General features: G+C 43.9%; 1 protein-coding gene across 1 annotated transcript in view; it reads left to right on the top strand.

Annotated features, from left to right (window-relative positions):
- Nucleotides 1–16,443, top strand: part of LOC106591913 (phytanoyl-CoA hydroxylase-interacting protein-like) — a 112,667-nt gene extending 96,224 nt beyond the window's left edge. The window contains exons 4-6 of the mRNA XM_045687338.2: nt 8,519–8,693; nt 11,718–11,835; nt 13,832–16,443. Of these exons, the coding sequence (XP_045543294.2) occupies nt 8,519–8,693; nt 11,718–11,835; nt 13,832–14,372 (834 nt within the window). The 3' untranslated portion in view covers nt 14,373–16,443. The remainder of the gene's footprint in view (nt 1–8,518; nt 8,694–11,717; nt 11,836–13,831) is intronic.
- Nucleotides 16,444–19,847: the final 3,404 nt, after the last annotated feature.

The following is a 19,847-nucleotide window of genomic DNA, read 5'->3' as shown; positions in this document are numbered from 1 at the left end:
CATTGTTCAGACATCCTTCAGGGCTGTACGGTAATATACAGTTGAAGTCGGAAGTTTCCATAAACCTTAGCCAAATACATTTAAACTCAGTTTTTCACAATTTCTGACATTTAATCCTAGTAAAAATTCCCTGTTTTAGGTCAGTTAGAATCAGCACTTTATTTTAAGAATGTGAAATGTCAGAAAAATAGTAGAGAGAATGATTTATTTCAGCTTTTATTTCTTTCATCACATTACAAGTGGGTCAGAAGTTTACATACACTCAATTAGTATTTGGTAGCATTGCCTTTAAATTGTTTAACTTGGGTCAAACGTATCGGGTAGCCTTCCACAAGCTTCCCACAATAAGTTGGGTGAATTTTGGCCCATTCCTCCTGATAGAGCTGGTGTAACTGAGTCAGGTTTGTAGGCCTCCTTGCTCGCACACGCTTTTTCAGTTCTGCCCACAAATTTTCTATAGGATGAGGTCAGGGCTTTGTGATGGCCACTCCAATACCTTGACTTTGTTGTCCTTAAGCCATTTTGCCACAACTTTGGAAGTATGCTTGGGGTCATTGTTCATTTGGAAGACCCATTTGCAACCAAGCTTTAACTTCCTGACTGATGACTTGAGATGATGCTTCAATATATCCACATAATTTTCCTGCCTCACCAGGTCTACACCAGGTCTGTCGGGAGATGCCATCTATTTTGTGAAGTGCACCAGTCCCTCCTGCAGCAAAGCACCCCCACAACATGATGCTGCCACCACCATGCTTCACGGTTGGGATGGTGTTCTTTGGCTTGCAAGCCTCCCCCTTTTTCCTCCAAACATAACGATGGTCATTATGGCCAAACAGTTCTATTTTGGTTTTATCAGACCAGAGGACATTTCTCCAAAAAGTACAATCTTTGTCCCCATGTGCAGTTGCAAACCGTAGTCTGGCTTTTTTATGGCAGTTTTGGAGCAGTGGCTTCTTCCTTGCTGAGCGGCCTTTCAGGTTATGTCATTATAGGACTCGTTTTACTGTGGATATAGACACTTTTGTACCTGTTTCCTCCAGTATCTTCGCAAGGTCCTTTGCTGTTGTTCTGGGATTGATTTGCACTTTTTGCACCAAAGTACGTTCATCTCTAGGAGACAGAACGCATCTCCTTCCTGAGAGGTATGATGGCTGCGTGGTCCCAGGGTGTTTATACTTGCGTACTATTGTTTGTACAGATGAACGTGGTACCTTCAGGCATTTGGAAATTGCTCCCAAGGATGAACCAGACTTGTGGAGGTCTACCATTTTTTTCTGAGGTCTTGGCTGATTTCTTTTGATTTTCCCATGATGAGTTTGAAGGTAGGCCTTGAAATACATCCACAAGTACACCTCCAATTGACTCAAATTATGTCAATTAGCCTATCAGAAGCTTCTAAAGCAATGACATCATTTTCTGGAATTTTCCAAGCTGTTTAAAGGCAAATTTAGTCAATTAAGTGTATGTAAACTTCTGACCCACTGGAATTGTGATACAGTGAATTATAAGTAAAATAATCTGTCTGTAAACAATTGTTGGAAAAATTGCTTGTGTCATGCACAAAGTAGATGCCAAAACTATAGTTTGTTAACAAGAAATTTGTGGAGTGGTTGAAAAATTAGTTTTAATGACTCCAACCTAAGTGTATGTAAACTTCCGACTTCAACTGTATGTGTATGTAACACTATCCCTAATAGATCTCTGACCTTTGGGTTCTGCTCTCAATGATTTGATGGTGCAGATCAGCTGTTAATCCCTTAAGCCTCCAGTAACATTTCTGAGCCTGGCTACAGGGTAGAGGATAGTGGGTAGTGGGTAGTGGGTAATAGCTGAGCCTGTAGAGGCTGGAGGCTAGTGGGTAGTGGGTAATAGCTGAGGCTGTAGAGGCTAGTGGATAGTGGGTAATAGCTGAGCCTGTAGAGGCTAGTGGATAGTGGGTAGTAGCTGAGACTGTAGAGGCTAGTGGGTAGTGGATAGTGGGTAATAGCTGAGTCTGTAGAGGCTAGTGGATAGTGGGTAATAGCTGAGTCTGTAGAGGCCAGTGGATAGTGGATAGTGGGTAATAGCTGAGACTGTAGTGTCTAGTGGATAGTGGGTAATAGCTGAGGCTGTAGTGTCTAGTGGATAGTGGGTAATAGCTGAGTCTGTAGAGGCTAGTGGCTAGTGGATAGTGGGTAATAGCTGAGGTTGTAGAGGCTAGTGGATAGTGGGTAATAGCTAAGCCTGTAGAGGCTAGAGGCTAGTGGGTAATAGCTGAGGCTGTAGTGTCTAGTGGATAGTGGGTAATAGCTGAGTCTGTAGAGGCTAGTGGCTGGTGGATAGTGGGTAATAGCTGAGGTTGTAGAGGCTAGTGGATAGTGGGTAATAGCTAAGCCTGTAGAGGCTAGAGGCTAGTGGGTAATAGCTGAGTGTGTAGAGGATAGTGGGCAGTGGGTAATAGCTGAGCCTGTAGAGGCTAGTGGATAGTGGGTAACAGCTGAGACTGTAGAGGCTAGTGGATAGTGGGTAATAGCTGAGGCTGTAGAGGCTAGAGGATAGTGGATAGTGGGTAATAGCTGAGTCTGTAGAGGGTAGTGGGTAATAGCTGAGAATGTAGAGGCTAGTGGCTAGTGAATAGTGGGTAATAGCTGAGTCTGTAGAGGCTAGTGGATAGTGGATAGTGGGTAGTGGGTAATAGCTGAGGCTGTAGTGGATAGTGGATAGTGGGTAATAGCTGAAGCTGTAGAGGCTAGTGGATAGTTCATAGTGGGTAGTGGGTAATAGCTGAGTCTGTAGAGGCTAGAGGCTAGTGGATAGTGGGTAATAGCTGAGTCTGTAGAGGCTAGTGGGTAGTGGGTAATAGCTGAGGCTGTAGAGGCTAGAGGCTAGTGGATAGTGGGTAATAGCTATGACTGTAGAGGCTAGTGGATAGTGGGTAATAGCTGAGGCTATAGAGGCTAGTGGATAGTGGGTAATAGCTAAGACTGTAAAGGCTAGTGGACAGTGGGTAATAGCTGAGGCTGTAGAGGCTAGTGGGTAGTGGGTAGTAGCTGAGACTGTAGAGGCTAGTGGATAGTGGATGTGGGTAATAGCTGAGGCTGTAGAGGCCTCAGTAGTGGGTAATAGCTGAGGCTGTAGAGGCTAGTGGCTAGTGGATAGTGGGTAATAGCTGAGCCTGTAGAGGCTAGTGGGTAGTGGATAGTGGGTAATAGCTGAGCCTGTAGAGGATAGTGGATAGTGGGTAATAGCTGAGAGTGTAGAGGCTAGTGGATAGTGGGTAATAGCTGAGGCTTTAGAGCCTAGTGGATAGTGGGTAATACCTAAGACTGTAGAGGCTAGTGGATAGTGGATAGTGGGTAATAGCTATGACTGTAGAGCCTAGTGGATAGTGGGTAATAGCTGAGACTGTAAAGGCTAGTGGGTCATGCGTAGTGGGTAATGCGTAGTGGGTAGTGGGCAGTGGGTAATGAATAGTGGGTAATGCGTAGTGGGTAATGAATAGTGGGTAATGCGTAGTGGGTAATGCATAGTGGGTAGTGGGCAGTGGGTAATAGCTGAGCCTGTAGAGGATAGTGGATAGTGGGTAATAGCTGAGGCTGTAGAGGCTAGTGGGTAGTGGATAGTGGGTAATAGCTAAGACTGTAGAGGATAGTGGGTAATGAATAGTGAGCCTGGTCTTTCACTGCAACACATTTGATATTTCCCTTTAATGTTTCATTTCCCACTGCTGTAATGCTGCTGGTACTAATACATGGCTTTGTAGCAGGTCTGCAGAGAGACACAGGGCTGTAAACTCAGGCATCAGCAACGACGTCCACTATATATTAAGTGAGGTGTGAAGTTCACTCACTTCCTATCAAACACACACAGCCATAAACCCACACAAACCCACACAGTCACACACAGCCATAAACCCACACAGTCACACACTGATGCACTAATGTTACCTCTGCCTGTCATAATAATCTGTTGTGAATGTATTGTAATGTTGAAAAAAAATGTATAACTGCCTTAATTTTGGACCTCAGGAAGAGTAGCTGCTGCCTTGGCAGGAACTAATGGGGATCCATAATAAACCCCAGGAAGAGTAGCTACTGCCTTGGCAGGAACTAATGGGGATCCATAATGAACCCCAGCAAGAGTAGCCTTGCAGGAACTAATGGGGATCCATAATAAACCCCAGGAAGAGTAGCTGCTGCCTTGGCAGGAACTAATGGGGATCCACAATAAACCCCAGCAAGAGTAGCTGCTACCTTGGCAGGAACTAATGGGGATGCATAATAAACCCCAGGAAGAGTAGCTGCTGCCTTCGCAGGAACTAATGGGGATCCATAATAAACCCCAGGAAGAGTAGCTGCTGCCTTGGCAGGAACTAATGGGGATCCACAATAAACCCCAGGAAGAGTAGCTGCTGCCTTGGCAGGAACTAATGGGGATCCACAATAAACCCCAGGAAGAGTAGCTACTGCCTTGGCAGGAACTAATGGGGATCCATAATAAACCCCAGGAAGAGTAGCTGTTGCCTTGGCAGGAACTAATGGGGATCCATAATAAACCCCAGGAAGAGTAGTTGCTGCCTTGGCAGGAACTAATGGGGATCCACAATAAACCCCAGGAAGAGTAGCTGCTGCCTTGGCAGGAACTAATGGGGATCCATAATAAACCCCAGGAAGAGTAGCTACTGCCTTGGCAGGAACTAATGGGGATCCATAATGAACCCCAGCAAGAGTAGCCTTGCAGGAACTAATGGGGATCCATAATAAACCCCAGGAAGAGTAGCTGCTGCCTTGGCAGGAACTAATGGGGATCCACAATAAACCCCAGCAAGAGTAGCTGCTACCTTGGCAGGAACTAATGGGGATGCATAATAAACCCCAGGAAGAGTAGCTGCTGCCTTCGCAGGAACTAATGGGGATCCATAATAAACCCCAGGAAGAGTAGCTGCTGCCTTGGCAGGAACTAATGGGGATCCACAATAAACCCCAGGAAGAGTAGCTGCTGCCTTGGCAGGAACTAATGGGGATCCACAATAAACCCCAGGAAGAGTAGCTACTGCCTTGGCAGGAACTAATGGGGATCCATAATAAACCCCAGGAAGAGTAGCTGTTGCCTTGGCAGGAACTAATGGGGATCCATAATAAACCCCAGGAAGAGTAGTTGCTGCCTTGGCAGGAACTAATGGGGATCCACAATAAACCCCAGGAAGAGTAGCTGCTGCCTTGGCAGGAACTAATGGGGATCCACAATAAACCCCAGGAAGAGTAGCTGCTGCCTTGGCAGGAACTAATGGGGATCCACAATAAACCCCAGGAAGAGTAGCTGCTGCCTTGGCAGGAACTAATGGGGATCCATAATAAACCCCAGGAAGAGTAGCTGCTGCCTTGGCAGGAACTAATGGGGATCCATAATAAACCCCAGGAAGAGTAGCTGCTGCCTTGGAAGGAACTAATTGGGATCCATAATAAATACAAAATACAAATAAGGCTTACTTTAGGGTTAGAGGACAGACTGTAGCTTCCAGCAGGGTAGCCTACACTGCATCATGGTTTACTACATCCTGCTTTCTGCATCAGTCCATGTCCCCATGAAACTGATTTGTCTGTCCTTGTGTTTCAGGATGTCCCCACTAAGCTGGTTGTCTATCTCTGTGTTTCAGGATGTCCCCACTAAGCTGGTTGTCTGTCTCTGTGTTTCAGGATGTCTCCACTAAGCTGTTTTTTTATCTCTGTGTTTCAGGATGTCCCCACTAAGCTGGTTGTCTGTCTCTGTGTTTCAGGATGTCTCCACTAAGCTGGTTGTCTCTCTTTGTGTTTTATTCTGTCCTCACTAAGCTGGTTGTCTGTCCCTGTGTTTCAGGATGTCCCCACTAAGCTGGTTGTCTGTCTGTGTTTCAGGATGTCCCCACTAAGCTGGTTGTCTGTCTCTGTGTTTCAGGATGTCCCCACTAAGCTGGTTGTCTGTCTCTGTGTTTCAGGATGTCCCCACTAAGCTGGTTGTCTGTCTCTGTGTTTCAGGATCTCCACTAAGCTGGTTGTCTGTCTGTGTTTCAGGATGTCCCCACTAAACTGTTTGTCTATCCCTGTGTTTCAGGAGGTTCCCAATAAGCTGGTTGTCTGTATCTGTGTTTCAGGATGTCTCCACTAGGCTGGGTGTATGCCTCTGTTTCAGGATGTCCCCACTAAGCTGGTTGTCTGTCTGAGTGTTTTAGGATGTCCCCACTAGGCTGGGTGTATGCCTCTGTTTCAGGATGTCCCCAATAAGCTGGTTGTCTGTCTGTGTTTCAGGATGTCCCCACTAAGTGGTTTGTCTGTCTCTATGTTTCAGGATGTCCCCACTAAGCTGGTTGTCTGTCTCTGTGTTTCAGGATGTCCCCACTAAGCTGGTTCTCTGTCTCTGTGTTTCAGGATGTCTCCACTAAGCTGGTTGTCTCTCCTTGTGTTTTATTATGTCCTCATTAACCTCTCTGGGAAATGTGGGACACTAGCGTCCCACCCGCGGGACACACTATTCAACAGCCAGTGAAATAGCAGGGCGGCAAATTCAAAACAACAAAAATCTCATCATTCAAATTTCTCAAACATACAACTATTATACACCATTTTAAAGATGAACTTCTCGTTAATCCAACCACATTGTCTGATTTCAAAAAGACTTTACGGCGAAAGCATAGCATTAGATTATGTTAGGACAGCGCCGAGACAAGAAAAACCACACAGCCATTTTCCAAGCAAGGAGAGGCGTCACAAAAACCAGAAATACAGCTCAAATTAATCATTAACTTTTGATGATCTTCATCAGATGGCACTCATAGGACTTCATGTTACACAATACGTGTATGTTTTGCTCGATAAAGTTCATATTTATATCCAAAAACCCCATTTTACATTGGCGTGTAATGTTCAGAAATGTTTTGCCTCCCAAAACTTCCGGTGAATGATCTCATCAATTTACAGAAATACTCATCATAAACGTTGATAAAATATTCAACTGTTATTCAAAGAATTATAGATACACTTCTCCTTAACTTCTTACATCTAGGCGTTCCGCTAGCGGAACCCCTAGCCAACAGCCAATGGGATCGCATGGCGCGAAATACAAAAACAACTAAAATACCACAATTCAATTTTCTCAAACATACGACTATTTTACACCATTTGAAAGATAAACCTCTCCTGAATCCAACCACGTTGTCCGATTTCAAAAAGGCTTTACAGCGAAAGCAAAACATTAGATTATGTTAGGATACCACCACAGCAACAAAAAAAACAACACAGCCATTTTCCTAGCAAGGACAGCCATTTTCCAAGCAAGGGTAGCCGTCCAAAAGCACAAAACCAGCTAAAATTATGCACTAACCTTTGACGATCTTCATCAGATGACACTCCTAGGACATTATGTTAGACAATACATGCATTTTTTGTTCCATCAAGTTCATATTTATATCCAAAAAACCCATTTTACATTGGCGCGGGAAGTTCAGAAAATGTATTCACCCCAAAATTTCCGGTGAATGGGCACCATAATTTACAGAAATACTCATCATAAACGTTGACAAAATATATAATTAATTAAAGAAGTATAGATGAACTATTCCTTTATGCAACCGCTTTGTCAGATTTCAAAATAACTTTACGGAGAAAGCACATTGTTCAATATTCTGAGTACTGAGCCCCAAGCTATTCAGTTAGCCGTCCAGCCACGGCATCCACAAAACGCTGAAATATGTTAAAAATATTATCTTACCTTTGCTGATCTTCGGCTGAATGCACTCGGAAGGTCTCCCACTTCCACAATAAATGTTAATTTGTTCAATAAAGTCCATAATTTATGTCGAAATAAATCCGTTTTGATGGCGCGTCCAGATCACCATTCTAAAATGCATCTATCCACCGTCGACGGAAAGTTATAAAGTTCCCTCAGCGTTTGTAGAAACATGTCAAATCATGTTCACAATCAATCTTTAGGGTGTTTTTAACGTAGAATTTCGATAATATTCCAACCGGACTATAGCAGATTCATTACAGAAGAAAAATAAAAATGGCTAGCCCTACGTGAGCGTGCACGAGGTAAGTCAATGACACCAGGTCGACCACTTACTGTTCCGGGTATTATTCAATCAAATTGCATTGTAGAAGCCTCAAACAAGGTTCTAATGACTGTTGACATCTAGTGGAAGCCTTGGGAAGTGCAATATGACATCACAGACAATGTAGTTTAGATAGAACATCATTTGAAATGACTACAACCATGTGAGGTCAAACTTCCTGGTTGGATTTTTCTCAGGTTTTTGCCTGCCATATGAGTTCTGTAATACTCACAGACATCATTCAAACAGTTTTAGAAACTTCAGAGTGTTTTCTATCCAAATCTATGCATATTCTACCTTCTGGGCCCGAGTAGCAGGCAGCTTAATTTGGGCACGTCATTCATCTGAATTTCCGAATACTGCCCCCTGTCACTAAAAAGTTTAACTGGTTGTCTTTCTCTGTGTGTCAGGATGTCCTCACTAAGTGGTTTGTCTGTCCCTGTGTTTCAGGATGTCCCCACTAAGCTGGTGGCGAAGGCGGTGCCACTGCCCATGACAGTGAGAGGCCACTGGTTCCTGAGCCCCAGGACAGATTACACTGTAGCTGTCCAGACTGCCTCCAAGCAGAGTGACGGGAACTATGCCGTCTCTGAATGGAGTGAGATCATTGAATTCTACACTGCAGGTGAGAACAAGGGGAGGAGAGACGGGGTGACAAACAGAGAGAGAAAGAGTGATGAAATAGAGGAGAGATGGGGTGACAAACAGAAAAGAAAGAGTGATGAAATAAAGAGAGAAACCGGAGAGGTAGAGCATGAAGATGTAGAAAGAGGTGGAGGGATAATTAGGGAGAGCTGGTGGGGGAGAGAGAGTTTAATTGAGGGAAGAACCGTGCCAATGAGCAGACAGACAGCTGATGGTTTAGAGTTACATAGCAGCAGAGATGTGACAGTGATTTCTTAACGGAGGACTATGAATAGCACCAAAGTCATCGTCATGGAGACAGACGGCTCCAATCCTCCAGGGTCACAACAACCAACTGACAACCAACTGGCAACCAAATGACAACTTCCTCAGGTTTTAATCCCCTGTGGAATAGCTTATCAAAAAGTGCAAGTTTGGTCTGTACCCAAGAACACAAAGGCAACATGCCTAAATGACTACAGACCCGTAGCACTCACGTCCATAGCCATGAAGTGCTTTGAAAGGCTGGTAATGACTCACATCAACACCATTATCTCAGAAACCCTAGACCCACTCCAATTTGCATACCGCCCAAACAGATCCACAGATGATGCAATGTCCATTGCACTCCACACTGCCCTTTCCCACCTGGACAAAAGGAACACTTATATGAGAATGCTGTTCATTGACTACAGCTCAGCGTTCAACACCATAGTGCCCTCAAAGCTCATCACTAAGCTAAGGCCTCTGGGACTAAACACCTCCCTCTGCAACTGGATCCTGGACTTCCTGACGGGCCGCCCCCAGGTGGTGAGGGTAGGTAGCAACACATCTACCACGCTGATCCTCAACGCTGGAGCTCCCCAGGGGTGCGTGCTCAGTCCCCTCCTGTACTCCCTGTTCACCCACGACTGCATGGCCAGGCACGACTCTAACACCATCATTAAGTTTGCAGATGACACAACAGTGGTAGGCCTGATCAACGACGAGACAGCCTATAGAGAGGTGGTCAGAGACCTGGCCGGGTGGTGCCAGAATAACAACCTATCCCTCAACATAACCAAGACTAAGAAGATGATTGTGGACTACAGGAAAAGGAGGACCGAGTACGCCCCCATTCTCATCGACGGGGCTGTAGTGGAGCAGGTTGAGAGCTTCAAGTTCCTTGGTGTCCACATCACCAACAAACTAGAATGGTCCAATCACACCAAGACAGTCGTGAAGAGGGCACGATAAAGCCTATTCCCCCTCAGGAAACGAAAAAGATTTGGCATGGGTCCTGAGATCCTCAAAAGATTCTACAGCTACAACATCGAGAGCATCCTGACCGGTTTCATCACTGCCTGGTATGGCAACTGCTCGGCCTCCGACCGTAAGGCACTACAGAGGGTAGTGCGTACGGCCCAGCCCTAAAGATTGTCAAAGACCCCAGCCACCCCAGTCATAGACTGTTCTCTCTACTTCCGCATGGCAAGCGTACCGGAGAGCCAAGTCTTGGACAAAAAGGCTTCTCAACAGTTTTTACCCCCAAGCCATAAGACTCCTGAACAGGTAATCAAATGGCTACCCGGACTATCTGCATTGTGTGCCCCCCAACCCCTCTTTTACGCTGCTGCTACTCTCTGTTAATTTTATATGCAGTCACTTTAACTATACATCCATGTACATACTACATCAATTGGGCCGACCAACCAGTGCTCCCGCACATTGGCTAACCGGGCTATCTGCATTGTGTCCCACCACCCGCCAACCCCTCTTTTACGCTACTGCTACTCTCTGTTCATCCTATATGTATAGTCACTTTAACCATATCTACATGTACATACTACCTCAATCAGCCTGACTAACCGGTGTCTGTATATAGCCTCTCTACTGTATATAGCCTCTCTACTGTATATAGCCTCTCTACTGTATATAGCCTCTCTACTGTATGTAGCCTCTCTACTGTATATAGCCCCTCTACTGTATATAGCCTCTCTACTGTATATAGGCTCTCTACTGTATATAGGCTCTACTGTATATAGCCTCTCTACTGTATATAGCCTCACTACTGTATATAGCCCCGCTACTGTATATAGCCTCTCTACTGTATATAGCCTCTCTACTGTATATAACCTCTCTACTGTATATAGCCTCTACTGTATATAGCCTCGCTACTGTATATAGCCTCACTACTGTTTTTCACTGTCTTTTTACTGTTGCTTTTATTTCTTTACTTACATATTGTTCACCTAATACCTTTTTGCACTATTGGTTAGAGCCTGTATTCAGCATTTCACTGTTAGGTCTACACCTGTTGTATTCAGCATTTCACTGTTAGGTCTACACCTGTTGTATTCAGCATTTCACTGTAAGGTCTTCTACACCTGTTGTATTCAGCATTTCACTGTAAGGTCTACTACACCTGTTGTATTCAGCATTTCACTGTAAGGTCTACTACACCTGTTGTATTCAGCATTTCACTGTAAGGTCTAATACATCTGTTGTATTCAGCATTTCACTGTAAGGTCTACAACACCTGTTGTATTCAGCATTTCACTGTAAGGTCTACTACACCTGTTGTATTCAGGGCATGTGACAAATAAACTTTGATTTGATTCAAATTATTATTATTTTTTTTTCCCCAGACTACTCTACTGTGCATTATTATTTCTCCCCAGACTACTCTACTGTGCATTATTATTTTTTCCCAGACTACTCTACTGTGCATTATAATTTTTTTCCCAGACTACTCTACTGTGCATTATTTTTTTTTTCCCAGACTACTCTACTGTGCATTATTATTTTCCCCCAGACTACTCTGCTGTGCATTATTATTTTCCCCCAGACTACTCTACTGTGCATTATTATTTTTCCCCAGACTACTCTACTGTGCATTATTATTTTTCCCCAGACTACTCCACTGTGCATTATTATTTTCCCCCAGACTACTCTGCTGTGCATTATTATTTTCCCCCAGACTACTCTACTGTGCATTATTGTTTTTCCCCAGACTACTCCACTGTGCATTATTATTTTCCCCCAGACTACTCCACTGTGCATCTGACACAGTTGCTGGAGAAGGCTGAGGGGGTAGCTGGCAGGATGTTGAGCTTCTCAGTGTTTTATCGGAACCAGCAGGAGGACTACTTCAATAAAACGAGGTACGTACAGCATATTCTCTCAACCTTTAAAAGCTCAACAGCTTTCTATTGGTAATGAGAGAGTAGATGGTAGTATTGAATTCATACTAGTAGTGGTAATAGTATTGTATTGATACTAGTATTGGTAATAGTATTGTATTGATACTAGTATTGGTAATAGTATTGAATTGATACTAGTATTGGTAATAGTATTGTATTTATAATAATATTGGCAATAGTATTGTATTGGTAATAGTATTGTATTGATAATAGTATTGGAAAATAGTATTTGATAATGGTAGTGTATTTATAATAGTATTGGTAATAGTATTGTAGTGATAATAGTATTGGTAATAGTATTGTATTGATAATAGTATTGTATTTATAATAGTATTGGTAATAGTATTGTATTCATAATAGTATTGGTAACAGTATTGGTAATATTATTGTATTCATAACAGTATTGGTAATAGTATTGTATTCATAATAGTATTTGGTAATAGTATTGTATTGATAATACTATTGATAATACTATCGGTAATGGTATTGTATTCTTAATAGTATTGGTAATATTAATGTATTCATAATATATTGCTTATAGTATTGTATTCTTAATAGTATTGGTAATAGTATTGTATTCTTAATGGTACTGGTAATAGTATTGGTAATAGTATTGTATTGATAATAGTATAGGTAATAGTATTGTATTCATAATTGTATTGGTACTAGTATTGTATTGATAATAGTTTAGGTAATAGTGTTGCAAGATTGAATCCCTGTTACGGCTGTGTACGGGAGGCAAAGTCAGGTGCAGGAGAGCAGAGTAGATTTAACAGGCGCACTTTTATTCTGGTCAAGAAAGAGGCACAAAATGACATCAAAGTGCCCAAAAGAAAACACGGAACATGTACAAAAGTATAACGCGTGAACATTGCACATAACAATAAACAATTACACACAAAGACATGATGGGGAACAGAGGACTAAATACATGTAGATTAATTGGGGAATTAAAACCAGGTGTGTATGGAACAAGACAAAACAAATGGACATATGAGAAATGGAGCGGCGATGGCTAGAAAGCCGGTGACGTCGATCGCCGAACGCCGCCTGAACAAGGAAGAGGAGCTGACTTCAGCGGAAGTCGTGACAGTACCCCCCCCTTGACGCGCGGCTCCAGCGGCGCGCCGACACCGACCTCGGGGACGACCCGGAGGGTGAAGCGCATGGCGATCCGGCCGGCGACGGTGAAACACCGGCAGCAGTTCAGGGTCCAACACATCCGCAACCAGAACCTAGCACCTCTCCTCCGGACCGTACCCCTCCCACTCCACGAGGTACTGAAGGCCCCCTGCCCGACGCCTCGAATCCAGGATGGAACGAACGGAGTACTTCGGGGCCCCCTCGATGTCCAAAGGAGGGACCTCCCGCACCTCAAATTCCTGGAGCAGACCAGCCACCACCGGCCTGAGGAGAGACACATGGAACGAGGGGTTAATACGATAATCAGAGGGAAGCTGTAATCTGTAACACACATCGTTCAACCTCCTCAGGTCTTTGAAGGGCCCCACAAACCACGGCCCCAGCTTCCGGCAGGGCAGGCGGAGGGGCAGGTTTCGGGTTGAGAGCCAGACCCGGTCCCCCGGTGCAAACACCGGGGTCTCACTGCGGTGACGGTCCGTGCTGGTTTTCTGGCAAAGTGAATGGGAGGCCGCCCGTGTACACCTCCAGCGAGCCGCAGTATCTGTCAAATGATTAAGATTCTCAAAGTGTGATTCTGTTGAGATACATTCTGACATTCTAAAAGTGATCCATGGTGAGTAACGAGGAAAGGTTTGTGTTCCTAAAAGCTATTTTTCCTTGTCCTTCAAGCAGGATAGGACTAATGGGAAGATGACCTGTTGTAGACTCAGAGTTCTGTTTCCTTGCTGATTGTCTGTCTCTGTGTTTGATAGTGTTTGCATGCTGGTTGATTAATGTGGTCTGGTGTGGTGATAAGCCCCTCTTGTGATTCCAGAGAGACACAGGAGAAACGGATGCTCCCGGCTGTAAAGGACAACAGTGGCAGCCACGGCTCTCCCATCAGTGGCAAGCTGAAAGGCATCTACTTCAGCTGCAACACGGAGTTCAACACAGGCAAGCCCCCGCAGGACTCCCCCTACGGACGCTACCGCTTCGAGATCCAGGCCGAGGCCCTGTTCAACACCAAGACCAACCTGTACTTCGGGGACTTCTACTGCATGTACACAGCCTACCATTACGTGATCCTGGTGCTGGCCCGAGAGGGCTCCCCAGGGGACCTATTCTGTAAGGGCCGTCTCCCGGCGCTGGACATCTCAGACAACCGCTTCCTGACATGCACCCAGGAGGAGGAGGAGGGGCGGCTGGTGTTCCACCACGCCCAGGATGTGATTCTGGAGGTGATCTACACCGAGCCCGTGGACCTGGCCCTAGGCAGCGTGGAGGAGATCCAAGGACACCAGTTCAGTAGCATGTCTACCATCAATGCTAAGAAGGACCCCAGTTGCAAGACCTGTAACATTAGCGTGGGGCGCTAACTGGCTAACTGTGGGGGAGGGAGGGGGTGTTACTACGAGGTCCCTGCAGTTCTACGGATAATAATACTTCTCTACCCCTATTGGCTGTGGTGATTCTCTAATCCTATTGGCTGTGGTGATTCTCTAACCCTATTGGCTGTGGTGATTCTCTAACCCTATTGGCTGTGGTGATTCTCTAACCCTATTGGCTGTGGTGATTCTCTAATCCTACTGGCTGTGGTGATTCTCTAACCCTATTGGCTGTGGTGATTCTCTAACCCTACTGGCTGTGGTGATTCTCTAACCCTACTGGCTGTGGTGATTCTCTAACCCTATTGGCTGTGGTGATTCTCTAACCCTATTGGCTGTGGTGATTCTCTAACCCTACTGGCTGTGGTGATTCTCTAACCCTATTGGCTGTGGTGATTCTCTAACCCTATTGGCTGTGGTTATTCTCTAACCCTATTGGCTGTGGTTATTCTATATCCCTATTGGCTGTGGTTATTCTATATCCCTATTGGCTGTGGTGATTCTTTAACCCTATTGGCTGTGGTGATTCTGTAATCCTACTGGCTGTGGTGATTCTAACAGACATCAGTCATATTATACAGGTGCAATGTAATGATATGCCAAAGGTAACAACACCTTGACCAAGCTGCTAGAAACAAGCTGTGGTAACAGCTTCAACAAGGCATAATGAATTAGTATTATGTGACATTGTCTTGTAATGGAATGTAATGATTACTGGATCATTCTAATGTTATTGTCACGTCCTGACCAGTAAAGGGTTTATTTGTTATTGTAGTTTGGTCAGGACGTGGCAGGGGCGTATTTGTTTTATGTGGTTCGGGGTGTGTGTTTATGTAGAGGGGTGTTTGGTTAGTGTCTTCCGGGGTTTTTGGGCTATGTTCTATGTTAGTATATTTCTATGTTCTAGTCTTTTTAGTTCTATGTTTAGTTTATTGATTTGGCCTTCAATTGGAGGCAGCTGCTCCACGTTGCCTCTGATTGAAGGTCCTATATAGAGGGGTGTGTTTTGTTTGGGTTTTGTGGGAAGTTGTGATTGCATAGCTGTGTTTAGCCTGTAATCCTGTTCGTTCATATGTTTTCTTGTTTTGTTTTCTTAAGTATTCAAAATAAATAAATATATAATGAGCACTCAACCCGCTGCGCTTTGGTCCACTTACTACGACGACCGTTACAGTTATCTTGTAATGGAATGTGATTACTGGATCATTCTAATGTTATCTTGTGATGGAATGTGATTACTGGATCATTCTAATGTTATCTTGTAATGGAATGTGATTACTGGATCATTCTAATGTTATCTTGTAATGGAATGTGATTATTACTGGATCATTCTAATGTTATCTTGTGATGGAATGTGATTACTGGATCATTCTAATGTTATCTTGTCATGGAATGTGATTACTGGATCATTCTAATGTTATCTTGTAATGGAATGTGATGATTACTGGATCATACCAATGTTATCTTGTAATGGAATGTGATGATTACTGGATCATTCTAATGTTATCTTGTAATGGAATGTGATGATTACTGGATCATTCTAATGTTATCTTGTAATGAAATGTGATTACTGGATCATTCTAATGTTATCTTGTAATGGAATGTGATTACTGGATCATTCTAATGTTATCTTGTAATGGAATGTGATGATTACTGGATCATTCTAATGTTATCTTGTAATGAAATGTGATTACTGGATCATTCTAATGTTATCTTGTAATGGAATGTGATTACTGGATCATTCTAATGTTATCTTGTAATGGAATGTGATTTCTGGATGATTCTACGGCAGGGATTCATTCCGATCGCGGGTTATAGGTATTGCGGTTTTTAAAGACAAGTTCCTATGGAGCTGATATTTGCAGCGTTTCCAGTGAATGGGATCTCCACGAATGAAGGAACAATGCCTTTAAAGCCGCGATGGGATTGAATCCCAGCCTGAAGCATAGCAGGTTGCAGCATTACACTGATGTCAGTCTGATGTCTGATGGGTTCTGTGTTATATGTATTACCATCATTAAACAGAAACTACATTATCCTGTGTTCAACATAATAAACATCACAAAACCAACATAGAAAAATATTTATTTTTACTGTATAAAAAATAGGTGAACCAGACTGTGATCACAGCCGAGGGATAGCTTTAGAAACATTCTAAACGAAATAACTGGTAAGTCAGTAAATGCTAAATGAGCGTGCGGTAAAGCTAACATTCAAACTGCTGAGTCAGTAAATGCTAAATGAGCGCGTGGTAAAGCTAACATTCAAACTGGTAAGTCAGTAAATGCTAAATGAGCGCGCGGTAAAGCTAACATTCAAACTGGTAAGTCAGTAAATGCTAAATGAGCGTGCGGTAAAGCTAACATTCAAACTGGTAAGTCAGTAAATGCTAAATGAGTGCGCGGTAAAGCTAACATTCAAACTGCTAAGTCAGTAAATGCTAAATGAGCGCGCGGTAAAGCTAACATTCAAACTGCTAAGTCAGTAAATGCTAAATGAGCGCGCGGTAAAGCTAACATTCAAACTGGTAAGTCAGTAAATGCTAAATGAGCGCGCGGTAAAGCTAACATTCAAACTGCTAAGTCAGTAAATGCTAAATGAGCGCGCGGTAAAGCTAACATTCAAACTGGTAAGTCAGTAAATGCTAAATGAGCGTGCGGTAAAGCTAACATTCAAACTGCTAAGTCAGTAAATGCTAAATGAGCGTGCGGTAAAGCTAACATTCAAACTGCTAAGTCAGTAAATGCTAAATGAGCGTGCGGTAAAGCTAACATTCAAACTGCTAAGTCAGTAAATGCTAAATGAGCGTGCGGTAAAGCTAACATTCAAACTGCTAAGTCAGTAAATGCTAAATGAGCGCGCGGTAAAGCTAACATTCAAACTGGTAAGTCAGTAAATGCTAAATGAGCGTGCGGTAAAGCTAACATTCAAACTGCTAAGTCAGTAAATGCTAAATGAGCGTGCGGTAAAGCTAACATTCAAACTGCTAAGTCAGTAAATGCTAAATGAGCGTGCGGTAAAGCTAACATTCAAACTGCTAAGTCAGTAAATGCTAATTGAGCGTGCGGTAAAGCTAACATTCAAACTGTTCGTGTTATCAGAGGATGTGTACAACAGATCCTAACCAGGACGCATGATTGGATAGAAATGAGTCACATTTAACCACAGCTGACTGAACCACAACAATTCAACAGTTGATGTTGGTTGACATGCAGAGACACAAAACAAGATTGAATTCTACTGCAACCAGCTGTTCCAGTTTGACATGGTTCTGATTGGGGCTTCTTGATGACAGGGCAGGTTTGCACAGAGTTGAATTTTGAGCCATTTATAGCGGTGTCTCATGCCGTACACTCTTAGAAAAAACAGGTGCTATCTAGAACCTAAAATTGATCTTTAGCTGTCCCCATTGGAGAAACCTTTAAAGAACCCTTTTTGGTTCCAGGTAGAACCCTTTTGGTTGCAGGTAGAACCCTTTTGGTTCTAGGTAGAACCCTTTTGGTTCCAGGTAGAACCCTTTTGGTTGCAGGTAGAACTCTTTTGGTTCCAGGTAGAACCCTTTTGGTTGTCGGTAGAACTCTTTTGGTTCCCGGCAGAACCCTTTTGGTTCCAGGTAGAACCCTTTTTAGGTACCATATACAGTAGGACCCTTTCCACAGAGGGTTCCACATGGAACCCAAAAGGGTATGTGTGGAACCAAAAAGGGTTTTCCCTGGAACCAAAAAGGGTTCTCCTATGGGGACAGCTGAAGAACCCCATTGGAACCCTTTTTTCTAAGAGTGTATCCTCAGTATTGGGTTCACATTGCATCACTCCCAGGTGGCATCAGACACAGAGAGTTTCTCACCCACACCTCTGAGTAGACTGACCCCATGAGACCTGTCAAAAGGAGTCCTCCCCAACTGGCAGATTATAGCGTAGAAAAACTATAGAATGCACTGCTATATTATTATAATAAATAAGGTATTATACACCTGTTAGGCCTTCCCTGTGGCTCAGTTGGTAGAGCATGGTGTTTGCAACGCCAGCATGGTGTGTGCAACGCCAGGGTTGTGGGTTCGATTCCCACGGGGGGCCAGTACAAAAACAAACAAAAAAATGCATGAAATGAAATGTATGCCTTCACTACTGTAAGTTGCTCTGGATAAGAGTGTCTACTAAAATGTAAAATGAGGGACTTTACGCATCTCTTCTGATCAAACGGTTTCATGTATCCTACCAGGACGTCGGTATGCTGTAACCCTTAGGGCTTTATCCATGTATCCTACCAGGATAGGGCTTTATTCATGTATCCTACCAGCACGTCTGGAAAGCTGAAGCATTACAGATTCCGCCATAGAAATGTAGAATGTTGACTAAAACAACACCAGCCTCGGTGAGGAATTCAAGCTCATTTGACTAAAACAACACCAGCCTCGGGGAACAAGACTTGAACTTGTGTTCCCCGAGGTTAATGAGGCCAACAGATACGGTCCAAAGGAGAACCCTGTTGCGGTTCAGTTAGTGTTGCCTGTTCCAAATCTAATGTATTTAGAAAGCCCTTTTTACACCAGCCGATGTCACAAAGTGCTTATACAGAACCAGCCTAAAACCCCAAACAGCAAGTAATGCAGATGTAGAAGAACGGTGGCCAGGAAAAAAAAAAAAAAACTCCCTAGGGTGGCCAGTCCTCTTCTGGCTGTGCCGGGTGTAGATTATAACAGAACATGGCCAAGATGTTGAAACGTCCATAGATGACCAGCAGGGTCAGATAATAATAATCACAGTGGTTGTAGAGAGAGCAACAGGTCAGCACCTCAGGAGTAAATGATAAGAATAATTACAGTGGTTGTAGATGGTGCAACAGGTCAGCACCTCAGGAGAAGATGTCAGCTGGGTTTTTCATAGCCGATCTTTGAGAGTATCTCTACCGCTCCTGCTGTCTCTAGAGAGTTGAAAACAGCAGGTCTGGGACAGGTAGCACGTCCGGTGAACAGGTCAGCACCTCAGGAGTAAATATCAGCTGGGTTTTTCATAGCCGATCATTCAGAGGTCGAGACAACAAAAGAAGCTGCCTGACTGTGCTATGGAGGTTACTCAATGTAACAACCCCATCTAGTGGCCAGTTATGAACATGGCATGCATACAGCAGCACGGACTGGACAACTCATGTTGTAACTGGGCTGTGTGGAGGTTCTAGTCACGTTGTAACTGGGCTGTTTGGAGGTTCTAGTCACGTTGTAACTGGGCTGTGTGGAGGTTATAGTCATGTTGTAACTGGGCTGTGTGGAGGTTCTAGTCACATTGTAACTGGGCTGTGTGGAGGTTCTAGTCACATTGTAACTGGGCTGTGTGGAGGTTCTAGTCACATTGTAACTGGGCTGTGTGGAGGTTCTAGTCACATTGTAACTGGGCTGTGTGGAGGTTCTAGTCACGTTGTAACTGGGCTGTGTGGAGGTTGTACTCACGTTGTAACTGGGCTGTGTG

Source organism: Salmo salar, chromosome 01 (assembly GCF_965601325.2).
Source record: "Salmo salar chromosome 01, fSalSal1, whole genome shotgun sequence".
NCBI lineage: Eukaryota > Metazoa > Chordata > Actinopteri > Salmoniformes > Salmonidae > Salmo > Salmo salar.
The sequence above is the reverse complement of the archived record's forward strand: the minus strand, read 5'-3'. Positions and strand labels throughout refer to the sequence as shown.